Raw genomic sequence first — 14,422 nt, 5'->3', positions numbered from 1 at the left:
TTCTGATGCTCAACCGGGGCTGTGGGTGTTCCCTGCCCGGGCCTCTGCATAGAGCCCGGTCAGTAGCAGCGGCCTGACCCTGGGCAGAGGATCCGCCCCACTTAGCCCGTAGCGCGGCTCCGTCCCACAAGGATGTAGCCCAACCCCGAGCACGAGGTCCCGCCCCAGGGGTGGAGACGCGGCCCCGTAGTAGAGGCCCCGCCCCTGCCGTCTGGCGCCGCCCTAAAGTCGGTGTTCTGGGCGGGTGTGTGCTTGGCAGCCCAAAGCGCTTTGTGCTGGCCCGGCGGCTGGACCGGAGCTCGTGCGCCCCGCCGGAGGCCGCCCCGGAAGTGACCCACAGCGCAGTCTTCCCTTCCGCTGCCATCCTCGCTTGTGAAAGAACAAATTGGTGTTGGCTTCGGGTTGGTCCTTTATTTGCTGGAGCAATTTTAGGGTTCGGTGTGGGTGCAGGCCGGGGAGCCAGCGTACCCGCTCCTGCCCCTGGCCTGGTTTTTGTTTAGTTTTGTTTTTAAACATCTTTGAGACGCTGTCTCACGAGGTAGTCTAGTTTCGCAGACCTACCCTGGCGCAACTATCGATGCGCTAGGATGACGAAGCCTAGCTACCACACCTGGCTCGGGCCTGACTTTGCCTCTTTCCCTCTTCAGAAGCCCCTAAAGAACCTTTCTGATTTTTTTTTTTTTCCATAAGAAAAAAACTAACTTGTCAAAATACGTTGAGTGCCGTTGCGGCTTCAGGTACCTGGTGGTGAGTGGAAAAGTCATTTCAGGGAGTCGAGCCACCCTTTTTTTCTATTATTATTATTGTTATCATTTTGTAGCTCAGGCTAGTCATGATCCTCCACTCTCAACCTTAGCGAGTGCTGAGATTAAATGCGTACACTACCATACTTACTTCAGTGTGGTGATTCCGAGGGCATCTGACAGTCTTCGTAGTTGGTCTGAAGGAGGGAAACAGTGACCATCAAAACAGGCATAATACTGCCACCTTGGGGTAACAGTCGGTGGAGAGAAATAATTTTAAATGGATACTGGCCGTTTTGTTGTTATAAGGGTAAGAGACGGAAGAACTTGAGAAGGGTTTGTTGTTCACATTGAGTACAAAACATTGAGTTTACTCGTTTTCTCCTTGCTCTGACGCTGCCTGAAAGAACCAAGTTAAGGTGAGAAAGACTGGCTAGCAGCATGAGAAGGGACACCATCGCCCAGCAGTGGTAGCACAGGCCTTTAATCCCAGCACTTAGGAGGCAGAGGCAGGCAGATCTCAGAGTTTCAGGCCAGCTTGGTGTACAGAGCGATTTCCAGAACAACCAGGTTCTACACAGAGAAACCCTGTCTCAACACCCCCCCCCCCCAAAAGAAGCCCCTGACACGTCCTAGGCATGGACGTCCTGACGCGGTAGTAAGTTAAAGGTAAATGAAGGCTGAGCATGGGGGTATACACACATGACTCCAGCACTTGGGAGGAAGAGGCAGAAAGATGAAAGTAGAGAACTCACTCCCAAAAGTTGTCCTCTGTCCTCCACAAGCTCCGCACCAATAGATAGGTGTAATAAATTAAAACAAAACAAAAACAACTAGGCATGGTGGCCCACAGCTTTAATCCCAACAAGTCCAGAAGCAGAGGCAGGTGGAACTCTGTGAGTTGACAATAGCCTAGTCTACAGAGCGAGTTCCAGACAGCCAAGACTACACAGATAAACCCTGTTCTTAATGTTTGGTTACCATATAATCCAGCAAATTCACTTCTAGGTATATACTTAAGTGAAATGAAGCCCTACACACAAAAAAAAAATTAAATATGAATTACCACAGCTCTGTTATTCTTTTGTTGAAGATTTGGATGGAGGATTCTGTGTTTTTCAACAACTTCTCAGCTGCAGTTTGCCTTCATCTCAAGGGAAGCACATACCTTTTCCAAACTACTGTGAATACCTCAACTTGAATCTTGTTATAGGTAATTTTACAGACAGAATCTTGACAAGTATTCTAATGCACTGATGACATCCTTTCCTAAAGTGTTGGACACTTAGTAAAGTCACATATGTGCAGGAATGATGGGATGGCTCAATCTGAGTTCACTTCCTAGGACCCACATTGTGGAAGGCTAGAACCTGCTCCTTCAGGTGATTCTCTGATTTTTTTTTTTTTTTTTTTTTTTTTTTTTTTTTTTTTTTTTTTTTTAGATTTATTTATTGTGAATACAGTGTTCTGCCTGCCTATATGCATGCGGGCCAGAAGAGGGCACCAGATCTCATTATATCATTATAGATGGTTGTGAGCGGTGGGTCACATGTGGTTGCTGGGAATTGAACTCAGGACCTTTGGAAGGGCAGCAAGTGCTCTTAACCGCTGAGCCATCTCTGCAACCCCAACTCTCTGATCTTCACATGTAGGATCACACACAACATGTACTCCCATTCAGACACTCCATCATGGTAATGGCTTCAGTAGTCTCCTGCTTCCTGGAGTCTCGGGGCCACCATTCTGGCTCTCATCTACTCACATGCTCTTGATGGAAGAACCGACACCCTCTTTTGAGACAGTATCTCATGTACTCCAAGCTGACTTCAGACTGTGTGACCAAGGATGACCTTGTACTCATGATCCTCCTGCCTCCACCTCCTGAAAGCTGGGATTATAGGCCTGCACCACCATACCTGGTTTTATGCAGTGCTAGGGATGGAAGCCAGGGCCTAGTGTATGCTAGCCAAGTGGGCCACGTCTCCAGCGCCAGCCCTTCTCAGCCTCTTACCATGTATCTTACAACTACAATTGCTGGTGACATGGCAGAATGGGGAGTAGAGTCTTTCGAAGACCCTGAGCCAGTGATCCTCCACACTCAGTTGCTGCTTACACTTTCTGTTGAGGGTTTTGCTGTATGGGAAGAGTGCCTTGGTGGATTGGGGCCCAGGAGTGCTGCAGAGATCACACCACAAAACAGATGTCAAAAAAATAGTTTTTAGGGGTGTGGGGTGGGGAGTGGGGAGTAATACAAAGGTTGCCTCTGAGCCAGGGTGGAGGAGAAAGAGGGAGACAGAAACAGAGTGAGAATCATGCGGGGCAGTGATGGTGGGCTCTTAAAGGGGCAGTGTGTCAAATTTGGCTGCTGGTGATGACAGGGCTCCTGGCACTGAGTCACTGAAGGTGGGCTGGGTTGGGGCACTTGGTTCCTAACACTTTGCCTTATGAAACCCCCACGAAGATAGCCAGGGTGTTCCCATAGAACACAAGCTGCAGGCTGGGCTCAGTAGAGTGCTGGCCTGATGTGTGAGGCTCTGGGTCGCGTCCTTAGCCCTGCACAAACAGAACCGAGCTGAGGCCTTAATCGTAGCATTTGAAGGCTGTGTGAGGATTGCTTCAAATTTAGGTCCAGCCTGTGAGATAGTAAGTTCTAAGCTAGCCCAAGCTGTAGAGTAAGACTCTGGGGACCTTGGTCAACAAATGTCCCCAAGTTACAACCACAAACTGTTAGCCACTGCCTCAAAATTGTCCCATTCAGAATGAAGGCTGGGGATTTCTTGTCTCACAGGGGCTAAAAAAGCCGGTTGTCAAAGTCGTCGTATTTTTGGCTGGGGTCATGGCTTAGCAGTAGAATGCATACTTAGTATGGGTGGGAGCCTGTGTCACCCTAGCGCCCAACAAACAACAAAGAACATCACATATCTCTGTTTCTGCTGAGGCCAGAGTATAGTGGTTGTGTGACCAGGTCCTGGCAGTTATTTATTTATTGTGTGTATGTATGTATGTGGACATGCATGTACCATAGCACTGGTGTGGAGGTCAAAGGATAATTTTGCAGAAGTTAATTTCTCCTTTCCCTATTGAGGTTCTGGGCACTGAACTCAGATCATCAGGCTTGATGGCAAGCCCCTTTTACCTGCTGAGCCGCCTCTCCTAGCTAGACATTTTTTATTGCCTTTGGAGTTGTGGACAAGTGTTGGAATGGGAACCCCAGAACAAGTTTCACTTTTCCAAATGTGTATAATTCTAGGTTTATGGAAAAGGTGCCAATGAGACTTTTATATCCTCATAAATTCAAAATATTCAGTTTTGCTAAAAGATAAACAAACTCTTCAAGCAACTTAAAATTCCAGCCCAGGGGCAAGGGCTGGGCTCAGTTGCTTAGAGTGCCCCCATGCACTAACCCTGGCTTCCATCCCCAGGACTGTGTAAAAGGCCTGGTGGTGCATGTCAAGAATCCTACCACTTGGGAGGTGGTGGCAGAAGGATCAGGAGTTTCAAGATCATCCTCAGCTACCTAGCTCATACAAGTGTGAGGATAGCCTGGGCTACATGGACCCTGTCTCAAATTCCAATCTAACAAATGGACCTCTGTGTCTCAGTGCTGCTCCAAGCCTTCAAGGCTTAGCCTGTCTTTTAAGTTTTGCTTCTTTTCTTCATCTTGTGGAGCACAGGACAGATTGAGGGTACATGGTTTCCTGACCTGCTTTCCAGAAATTATTCATCGGACCAGGTGGCTGGGTTTTTTTCTCCTGACATGGACTCTGTTTGAGGTGGACCCAGGTAGACTTGTTGAAGAAAGGGGGAGGGTAATAAAGAACTCCAAAGAGTGGAAGAAGTTCCCAGGGCAGAACACTTAATTTCTCATTTCTTTAACAATTTAATTTTGAATTTGAAAACTTGTTTTCATGTGTATGGGGTTTATTTTTTGCCTGCCTGTATGTCCATGTACCACATGTGTCCTTGGAGACCAGAAGAAGGCATTGGATCACCTGAAAGTGGAGTAACTGGTGGTTGTGAGCCATTATGTGGATGCTCAGAACCAAATTCAGGTCCTCTGCAAGAAGTGCTCTTACTTGCTGAGCCTTTTCTCTAGCCCCCTATTTTTAAAAACTATGTGTGGAAGGAGGGCATCTGTGTGTGTGAGTGCAGGCGCCTGCAGAGGCCAGAAGCCTCAAATCCCCTGGAGCTTGAGGAACAGGTAGTTTTAAGCCACCCAGCATAGGTGAGTGCAACCAAACTTGGGTTCTCTACATGAGCAGTGAGCCCTAACCACAAAGCCATTTATGATTGTTTCTTTTTGAGACAGGGTTTCCCTATATAGCCCTGGCTGTCCTGGAACTCACTATGTAGACCATGAGGCCTTGAACTCAGAGATCCTCCTGCCTCTGCCTCAGGAGTACTGGGATTAAAGTCATGTGCCATCATGCCCAGCTATTTTCAGCCAAGTTTAATAAAAAAGAAATATGCTGGGGCAGGTGGCTTACATCTTTCATCTCAGCACTCAGGAAGCAGAGGCAAGCTAATCACCACAAGTTCAAAGCCATCCAGTACAGCAACAGCAAGGATTCAAGACTAAAAGAAAGGAAAGAAAAAGAAAAGAACTCCAAATCAATTCTATCATTTGAAAGTGCTTGTTTTAGGTGTGTGTGTGTGTGTGTGTGTGTGTGTGTGTGTGTGTGTATCCCAGAGGTATTATTGGGATGTCTTCCTCAATTTCTTCTTCACTTTATTCTCTTAGGCATATTGTCACTGAACTTGGAACTCAATGTATTAGCCAGACTGCTTGTAGTGCTTGGGTTAGATCAGGTAGCCATATTTTACATAGGTGTTTGGATCCAAGCTCAGGTCCTTATGCTTGCAGAGCCAACACTTAACCCATTGAACTATCTCTCCAGGCTTCCTACCATTTTTCTTTTTAATTTCTGAAGTCATGGGGATAGAGAATTCGGTTTCTAATATTGATGTCAGAAGGCTCACAGTTGCCGGTTACCACTTTCCCCCAGGATATCCGGTGCCACCTTCTGGCATCAGTGGGCACCACAGACACATGACATACATTTACACAAACATATCCACATATACACTAATAAAACTTAAGTCAACCATATCTTTTGTCAAACCCATTTTTTTTTTTTTAACAGAACGTGAAATGCAACCTTTTTAGCAGTGAGTCTATGTTTCGACAGGAGTTGTTGAAGAAACAAACCTACACTGGAGTACAGGTAGTACAATTAATAAATAAAATCTTTGATTTTCTACACTCAGAAAAGATTGGGCATTCTGCGAGAAGTAGCATCCACCCAGGACGGAGCAATACTGCGTGGAGATGAGTTTAAGCCAATAAAAAGTCTTTATTAGCTGGCCTACGACTACACTGGGTGTTTGGGATCCCAGTGTAGCCCTGATCCTTTCTCGGGGTGAGCTTTTAAGCACAAAGAACATATCCTTGTTGACCTACTTCAGTTAACAAGAACAGTTAGCTTAGCCAAGAGCAGAACTACAGAAGCCCAAAGGCAAGGTTAGTACATTTAGAGGCTTTCCCAGAAATATGGGCTTTGATGGGTTAGGTCTTTGTTTTAGTTTTGCTGTTGGTGCTGGAGTCAGTTATTCAAGAACCGGGGACCAGTTACATGCTTTATGATTTTCTTTGTCCTGCTATTGTAATAACTTCGTGAAACAGTTACCATATTTGCATGTGGAATTTGCGGTTTGAATCTATTCCTGGGCTATTTTTGGATCTCTGACACAAAGGCTCACTATGCAGGCTAGCCCCAAACTCAGAGATCTCTCTGCCTCTGCCTCCTGAATGCTGGAATTAAAGGCACCATGCCTTGGCTAAGGTCAGAACAAGAGGGAGGGAGCAAAAGAGAGGGAGGAGCAAAAGAGAGAAGAGAGGGAGCAAAAGTAAGGAGAAAAAAAGGAGGGTGGGAGGGAAGGGGAAAGGGAGAGAGGCTTAAGACTTAGGTCAGGGGTGGTGGAGTTAGGGACTACTGTGTGCCACCACGTGGGTGCTGGAAATTAAAGGTAGGTCCTCTGCACGAGCATCCCATGAGCCATTTCCCTATCTCCTAGAAATTTATCTCTATCCAAGACATATGAACACCCGAATCTCCCGGGCTACAAGCCAGGAAGGAAGCGGAAGTGACGCCAGGAAAGGCCCGTTTCTTTTCTAGTGATGTCTGGGTCCTGTAGTTGGGGTGAATTTTTTCACCTCCGGTCCATCTTCACTCCTAGGGAGTCGCTGAGGTGGGGGTGACGGCGGCCTTGGAGGGTCAGTTTAAGGCGTGGCTGTGTCTGTAGCCTGCCGAGAGGCTGTTTCCATAGGCCTGGAGCCCGGGACAGGCGGGGTGTCCCGGGCACCCCGCCTCCGTCCGGCCGCGGCGAATGCTCTCTGAGCCTCCATCTGCTCGGGCCCCTCTGCAGAAGCCTTCCCAGCAGCCTTCCAGTTTCCCCCTCCGGGACAGAACTCCGCTACTCGGCATCGCCCTTGCAGCCCGCGCCTCCTCCGCTCGACCCAGCGCTTGTGGACTTCGGGTGAGCGCCTCGGGCTGCGATTTGTGAAGGAGCGGTTCCTCGCAGAGTGTGGCTTTGTCTTTGGCAGCGCCTGTTTAATTCTGTCACATGACATTCGGGTAGAAAAAGTATTCTTAGGTACCTAGGGGTAAACATTTCTATTTGGGGGTGAATGCTTGTTCATATTTTTTGGCCTGGGGGAACTCGATAGGTAGATCAGGCTGGCTTCGACTCACGGAGACCCGCCTGCCTCTGCTGGGAGTAAAGGCGTGCACCACCGTACCCTGCTGAAGGGTTATTTCCTTAATTTTTCCTTTCCTTTTTTCCTTCCTTCCTGTTCCGTGCGGTGCTTCTCTACTCCCTCCCTTTCCTTTCTCTCTTCCCCTCTCCTCCTCTTCACTTTACTGATAGTAAAACAGCTCGTTCACTGGGCTGCACACCCCAGCCGTGAATATTTTTTAAATAAATGTACAGATACTGTGTGACTATGGCTTTCTACTGGTTAGAAAACGAGCGTACTGTACGCTCTTCATCTGAAGTTCCTAGGCCCAGGCATCCTTATAGAGTTTGTTTGTTTGTTTGTTTTTTTTTTAATATTTTTTTATTTATTTATTTAACTTTATGTGCATTAGTGTGAAGGTGTCAGATCCCTTGGAATAAGCATTACAGACAGTTGTGAGCTGCCATGTGGGTGCTGGGACTTGAACCCGGGTCCTTGGGAAGGACAGACAGTGCCCTTAACCACAGAGCCATCTCTCCAGCGCCCCCCCCCCCCAAGTTTTTTAAAAACTGGAACTACCCTGGTTCAGAGGTCAGAGATCAGTTTTCAGGAGGCCGTTCTTGCTTTCCACCAAGTGGGTCTGGAAATCAAACAGGCTTTGTGGCTTGGCCTTTACTCACCATGGCCTCTGTTCTTTGGTCTCATGTAGCCCAGGCTGCCTTCAGCTTTGCTATGTAATTGAGGCTGACCCTGAATTTCCTCCAGACTTTACATCCCTGGTGTTGGGATTTCTGGTATTTGGTACCATGCCTGGCTCTATAGTAACTTTTGAAGATTCTCACATTCTTTAAGAAAGTCACACAGTATAGTTTTCTCTCTTCTTTTATTTCTCTGTCCCTCTTTGTTTACTGTACATAAAGTAACTATTGTATGTATACAAGCGTATTGCTTTTCTTTTTTAAACTAAATGGCCAATGTTTTGTTTTGGTCAGCATCAGATGGAGATGCTCTGGGGGAAAGTGCTGGTTCTGTGAAAATCTCGCCCTTTCTCCATTAGTGCTGTGTTCATTCAGCCCTTATCTTTATATTCCAGTAAGTTATTCTGCTCTTGTTGTTTTAACGAAAGAACCCAACACCGTAAAATCCTTGCATACCTTATTCAGTTGCAGAATTTTAATGTTTTTCATTTGTCATTGTAAAATCAAGGACAATTTTATAACTTTTGATATGATAGCTGTTACATGTAGGGCAATCTGTCTTAAAGTAGGAATAAATTGCTCTTGAACAAAATGATCCTAGACAGTTTTCCCTTCAAGTCTTGTTTAAATAAACTTTTTGTTTAAAAAAAAAAAGTAGCACAATACTAGTTATATCAAGTCTTTCGTGTTAGTATTCATTTCTGAACTTCTAAGAAACACTGTTATTACGTCTGTTCTATTGTGTATTTGGATGGGGACTTCCAGGACACTCCAATTACTTCTTTTTCTTCAGTTTTCTCTTGACTTTTGAGATTATAATTACATCATTCTTCCTTTTCTTTTCCTTTCTCCAAATGCTCCCATATGTCTGTCCTTGTTCTCTTTCGAATTATTGCCTCTTTCTTTTTCATTAATTAATTAATTAATACATACACATAAATGCATGGTGTCCTCAGCAATAAGGACTTCTTTCTACCCCTGAGGGGCAAGCAATGGCAGTAGCAATAGCCTTTATGTTTTAGGAGTCTGGTGGATAATCCAACCAACAACTCAAAAGAAGACGTCTTCTGCCTGGTTTGGGGTTTTTGTTAGGTGTTCGTTTGTTCTTGGAGGGACCCCAAATGAGAAAATTTCATTTTAACCACATATGTGTATTTATATTACAGACTTATGTAAATTATAGGATTTTTTAAAGGTGAATAGTGAATAGTATGATTTCTTATTTTACCCTCCTTTCTCCTCCTGTATTTTCTCCCTCCCTCTTTCTAATTAAAGCCCTCCAACCCCATTTTTCCTATTTCCCATTTCAGATCACTTATACTCTGCTATTCTTTCTATTACTACCCCACTTTCCTGACTCTGGCAGTGATCCTGTTTACTTTCGTGGTTTCTGCAGTAACTCCAGGTAATATACTCATATCTGAAGATTTGGAACGAGAAGCCTTGGATGAGAGAGAACATGTGAGGTTCATCTTTCTGGGTCTTGTATACCTTACTCACTGTGATTTTTTTGTTGTTGTTGTTTCATCCATTAATCTGCAAAGTTGATGATTTTATTTTATTTTCTTCACAGCTGAATACCATTGCATAAGGCATATGTGCCACATTTTCATTATCCATTTGTCAGTTGAAGGACATTTAGATTGTTTCCAGATTCTAGCTATTGTGAACAGAGCAGCAATGAGCACGACGGAGCAAGTGTTTGTGGAGTAGGATGTCAAGTCCTTTGGTCATATGCTGAGGAGTGATATAGCTGTGGCATATGGTCCATTTATTTTAGCTTTTTGAGTTCTCCACATTTGAGACAGGAAGTCGTGGCACACACCTTTGTAAGTAGAGGCAGGCAGATCTCAGAGTTCCGAGGCAAGCTTAGTCTACAGAGCAAGTTTCAGGACAACCAGGACTACACAGAGAAAACCTAAAATGTTAATCATTCCTAGCAATTAGGAAAAAGCAAGTCAACATTGATAGCAAAGATCAACCACCAACAAATGCTGAACAGTGTGTGGGGGAAAAAAAGGAACCCTCCTTCACTGTTGGTGGGCTAGTAAACAGGGTGAGCTCTCCAGCACTGCCCTGGCTACCTCATACAATGCTGCAGCCAGCAAAGGGCAGAGCCAGCTCTCCCACTTTCATGCCCATAGGGCAATCTCCTGAGTGCTGCAGCCAGTGAGGGGCAGGGCCAACTCTCCAACTCTCACACCCTCAGGGCTGGCTCACCAGCAGCCCTCACAACCAGGGTCAGCTCTACTGTAGTGCCCACTCTCCCAAGTGCTTCAGCCAGTGAGGGGTAACGACATCTCTTCTACTCTCATGATCCTGAGCCAGCGCTCCCTTTTGCTGAAGGTGGTGAGGGGCAATGGTGGGGGAGGGCATCTTTCCTCACTCATGCCACCACACTGAAGACAAGTGACAGGGGCCGACTTTTCCATGCTCACACCCTCAGAGCTGGCTTACCCATAACTCCCGAAACCAGGGCCAGCTGTACTATATGTGCTTCCTGGGCAAGCTGCACAGGCTTGCTTTCCTGAATACTACAGCTGGCAAGGGGTAGGCCGGCTCTCCTGCTCTCACACCTTCAGGGCCAGCTCTCCCAAGAGGCTCATACAAGGAATGGGGCCAGCTCTGCACAGCCCTTAGACATCAATATAGCCCCAAAGGGCAGCCCAGACCAGGGATGTCCGCTTGGCCTTTGGTAGTAACAGACCCACTGCTGCAGGGCCACAGACACAGACGTGGCCATTAGTGGTAGCATGGGCCAGAACTTCACCGTGGCCTTAGGTGACTTCACAGGCTATTCACATCAGGCTGAGTCTCCAGTTCTGCTTCTCTTCTTGGTACACATCCTTCTGTTTCTCCTTCTCTTCTGTCTCTCCAGCACTTGCTTCATCATCTTAGTGGCATGTGGAGCCTCTGGGTGTCTGGGGTTGTCTCAGGCCTGTGTTGTGTGGCACCAGGCAGGGGTCTCAGGCGTGGTCTGCTCACTGAGGCCTGTGTGGCACCTGAATGGGCACTATCTCAGGCTTGCTCCCAGCCTGGGCCGTGTGATGATGGGCTGGGTGTTGTCGCCCATTCTCAGTCTTACAGCAAGTTCAAAGCTGGACTGGGCTCCATGAGACTTTGTTTCAACAAAAGAAAAATATTGACTTCACAGAAGTGATCCGTTAATCGATAGGACTTGTGAAAGTCACTACTATATTGTACAGTACAGGTCTAGGCTGACTTCTAATTATATTGAGGCATGAATAACAGTTACAGTAAATCAAAGCCAGGCATGGCTGCTGCACATACCTTTCTTTAATCCCAGCACTTGGAAAACTGAGGCAAGAGAATATCTAGTTCCAGTCTTAGAAAACAAAACATGATAGAAGATCAGAACTTTGCAACAACTTCCTGCATTGGACCTAAATTCACCAGTATGTAACTATCGTAGTGAAACAGTTACTTGTAGCATCTAGACCTGTTTTTCTGTTATGTGTACTTTGAAGTGTTGGTGGGTTAAACAGGTTTATATAGGACCAGCAAGATGACTCAGCAGGTAAAGACATTTGCCCAAAGCCAGATGACCTAGGCTTAATCCACCAAATCCATATGGTGGCAGGAGAGAACCAATTTAAGTTACGCTCGCACACTGGTCTTCAGTAAGTGGCAGTGTTATTAGTAATACCCTATTACAAGCTGCACTGTCTTTAGTAGCTTTTGCTTACAGCATATGTGGAGAGTGAGCTCATATATGATAATGAACTACTGCTTCTGGATGATTGGTCGGAAGAAGTGTAGAGTTTCACCATCCCTTAAGTCCTCTGAACAAGATGTCTGTGATCCAGGTCTGAACGGTCATACTACCCTGCTTAGTGTACTTTAGGGACACTTGGTAGACTGGTGAATGCTTGTTGTTGGTTGTTAGTTTTCTGTTGCTATGATGAGACCCCTGGCATTGGAGTTAAGCTGGGGTCAGTTGGTAAGCCAGTTGCCTAGCATGCCCAAAGACCCTGGTTCCATCCAGCACCACATAAGCCAAGTATGGTAGTTTACAACTCTAATTCCAGGACTTGGGAGGTAGAGGCAGGAAGATTAGAAATTCAAGTTTATCCTTGGCTACATATCAAGCTTGAGACCAGCCCAGACTACATGAGACCTTGTCTCAAGACAAAGAAAAACTTGACATCAGAAAAAATGTTTTTTGCTCTGTGTTTCAGAGGTTTAAATCCAGGCTCACTTGGCCCTGTTTCTGGGCCTGTAGTGAGGCAGAACATCATGGTGGGAAAGGTACTGTGGAGCAGAGCTGCTCACCTCACAGCAGCCAGGACATAGGTCAGAACAAGAGGAAGAGTCAGAATAAACCCTTTCCCCTTAAGTTACTTTTGTCAGAGTATTTTATCACGCAACAGGAAAGGGGACTGTGGCAGACAGAATGATATCAAGGCATGTAAGAATTAAAGGAGACTTTGGTTTCTCGTGTCCTCTCGTGTCTTTTCCAGGAACTCTTTGTAGGGACTCAGACTCTATTCTTGAAGAAAAGACAAAGGTAGAAAAGATGGTGGCTGATTGCCTGACAAATTGTTACCAGGTACGTAAGAACTGTGTCTCACAGGTGACATGCTTTACCCCTACCTTGTAAATACACCTTCAGGGCAGACATGTCCAGAGCTTCTAAAACAAGTAGAAGCCCCCTCAAGAACTGCATTTCTGAGTGAGTGGAACCATGGGCCTCTGCAAGTGGTTGAGGTATTAATGAAAAACATCCCAGGATTTCAGTAATTTCTAATTAATCTTTATACTGTAGGTGTCAAATGCACATTAATAGTGTCCATTTTAGTTCAGTTATTCTGACAGGTGAAAAGAAAAATCTAGTGTTTTTTTTTTGTTTTTTGTTTTTTTTTAAGATTTATTTATTATGTATAGTATTCTGCCTGCATGTACACCTGCATGCCAGAAGAGGGCTCCAGATCTCATTGTAGATGGTATATACTCACTCATATAGACATATAATGTAGGATAAAACTACTAAAATCTGTACACCTAAAGAAACTAATCAAGAGGGAGGACTCTGGCTAAAATGCTCAATCCCCATCCAGAAGGGCAAAGAGGATGGACATCAGAAGAAGGAGAAAACAGGGAACAAGTTAGGAGCCTCCCACAGAGGGCCTCTGAAAGGCTCTGCCCTGCAGACTATCAAAGCAGATGCTGAGACTTATGGCCAACCTCTGGGCAGAGTGCAGGGAATCTTAGGAAAGAAGTGGGAAATAGTAGGATCTGGAGAGGACAGGAGGTCCACAAGGAGAGCAACAGAACCAAAAAATCCTAGCACAGGGGTCTTTCCTGAGAATCATACTCCAACCACGTACCATGCATGGAGATAACCTAGAATCCCTGCACAGATGTAGCCCATGGCAGTTCGGTGTCCAAGTGGGTTCCATAGTAATGGGAACAGGGACAGTCTCTGACATGAACTCAGGGGCTGGCTCTTTAATCACCTCCCCCAGAGGGGGAAGCAGCCTTACCAGGCCACAGAGGAAGACGATGCAGCCACTCCTGATGAGACCTAATAGACTAGGCTCAGAAGGAAGGAAAAGAAGACCTCCTCTATCAGTAGACTTGGAGAGGGTCATGTGTGGAGAAGGGGGAAGAATGGAGGGATTGGGAGGGGAGGAGAGAGGGAGCTACAGGGGGATACAAAGTGAATAAAGTGTAATTAATAAAAAAAATTTAAAAAAAAAGGTTTATTATGTATAGTGTTCTGCCTGCATGTACACCTGCACGCCAGAAGAGGGCACCAGATCTCATTGTAGATGGTTGTGAGCCACCATGTGGTTGCTGGGAATTGAACTCAGGACCTCTGGAAAAGCAGCCAGCACTCTTAACCTCTGAGCTGTCTCTTGAGCCCACTACTGTTCTTTTCTTGGAGTACTTATTTATCATTGTTAAGGTAGTATATGCAGTGTACTTAGAAGAAGATTTTTAAAAATTGAGAGAAGGGCTTTTAGTCTGGTTGTGGCAAGGTCTCTTCACCTGTCAGAAGGGTTATCAGTAGTAAATGACGGGAGCAGTTCAACACTTTGAGTGTAGATGAGGGGTGGGGATTGGAACCACTGAGCCCTGGGGTAGTGAGCAAAGCTGTCAGATTTCCGTATGGGTACTGGGTCTCACTTCTTCAACTGCAGAAACATTGGTGCATAAGTTATTGTTACTCAAGTGGTGTGTGTGTGTGTGTGTGTGTGTGTGTGTGTGTGTGTGTGTGTGTG

The 14,422-nt window shown here is 45.9% G+C and overlaps 1 protein-coding gene across 1 annotated transcript in view; it reads left to right on the top strand.

Moving 5' to 3' along the window:
- Window positions 1–6,943: 6,943 nt before the first annotated feature.
- LOC129672084 (zinc finger protein OZF-like) overlaps window positions 6,944–14,422 on the top strand; it is a 19,577-nt gene continuing 12,098 nt past the window's right edge. The window contains exons 1-2 of the mRNA XM_055601319.1: window positions 6,944–7,280; window positions 12,659–12,747. Coding sequence (XP_055457294.1) covers window positions 12,715–12,747 — 33 coding nt within the window. The 5' untranslated portion in view covers window positions 6,944–7,280; window positions 12,659–12,714. The remainder of the gene's footprint in view (window positions 7,281–12,658; window positions 12,748–14,422) is intronic.

The sequence above is a fragment of the Psammomys obesus genome, unplaced genomic scaffold (assembly GCF_907164565.1).
Source record: "Psammomys obesus unplaced genomic scaffold, mPsaObe1.curated_primary_1811, whole genome shotgun sequence".
Taxonomy (NCBI): Eukaryota; Metazoa; Chordata; class Mammalia; order Rodentia; family Muridae; genus Psammomys; species Psammomys obesus.
This window is presented reverse-complemented; position numbering and strand designations above follow the sequence as displayed.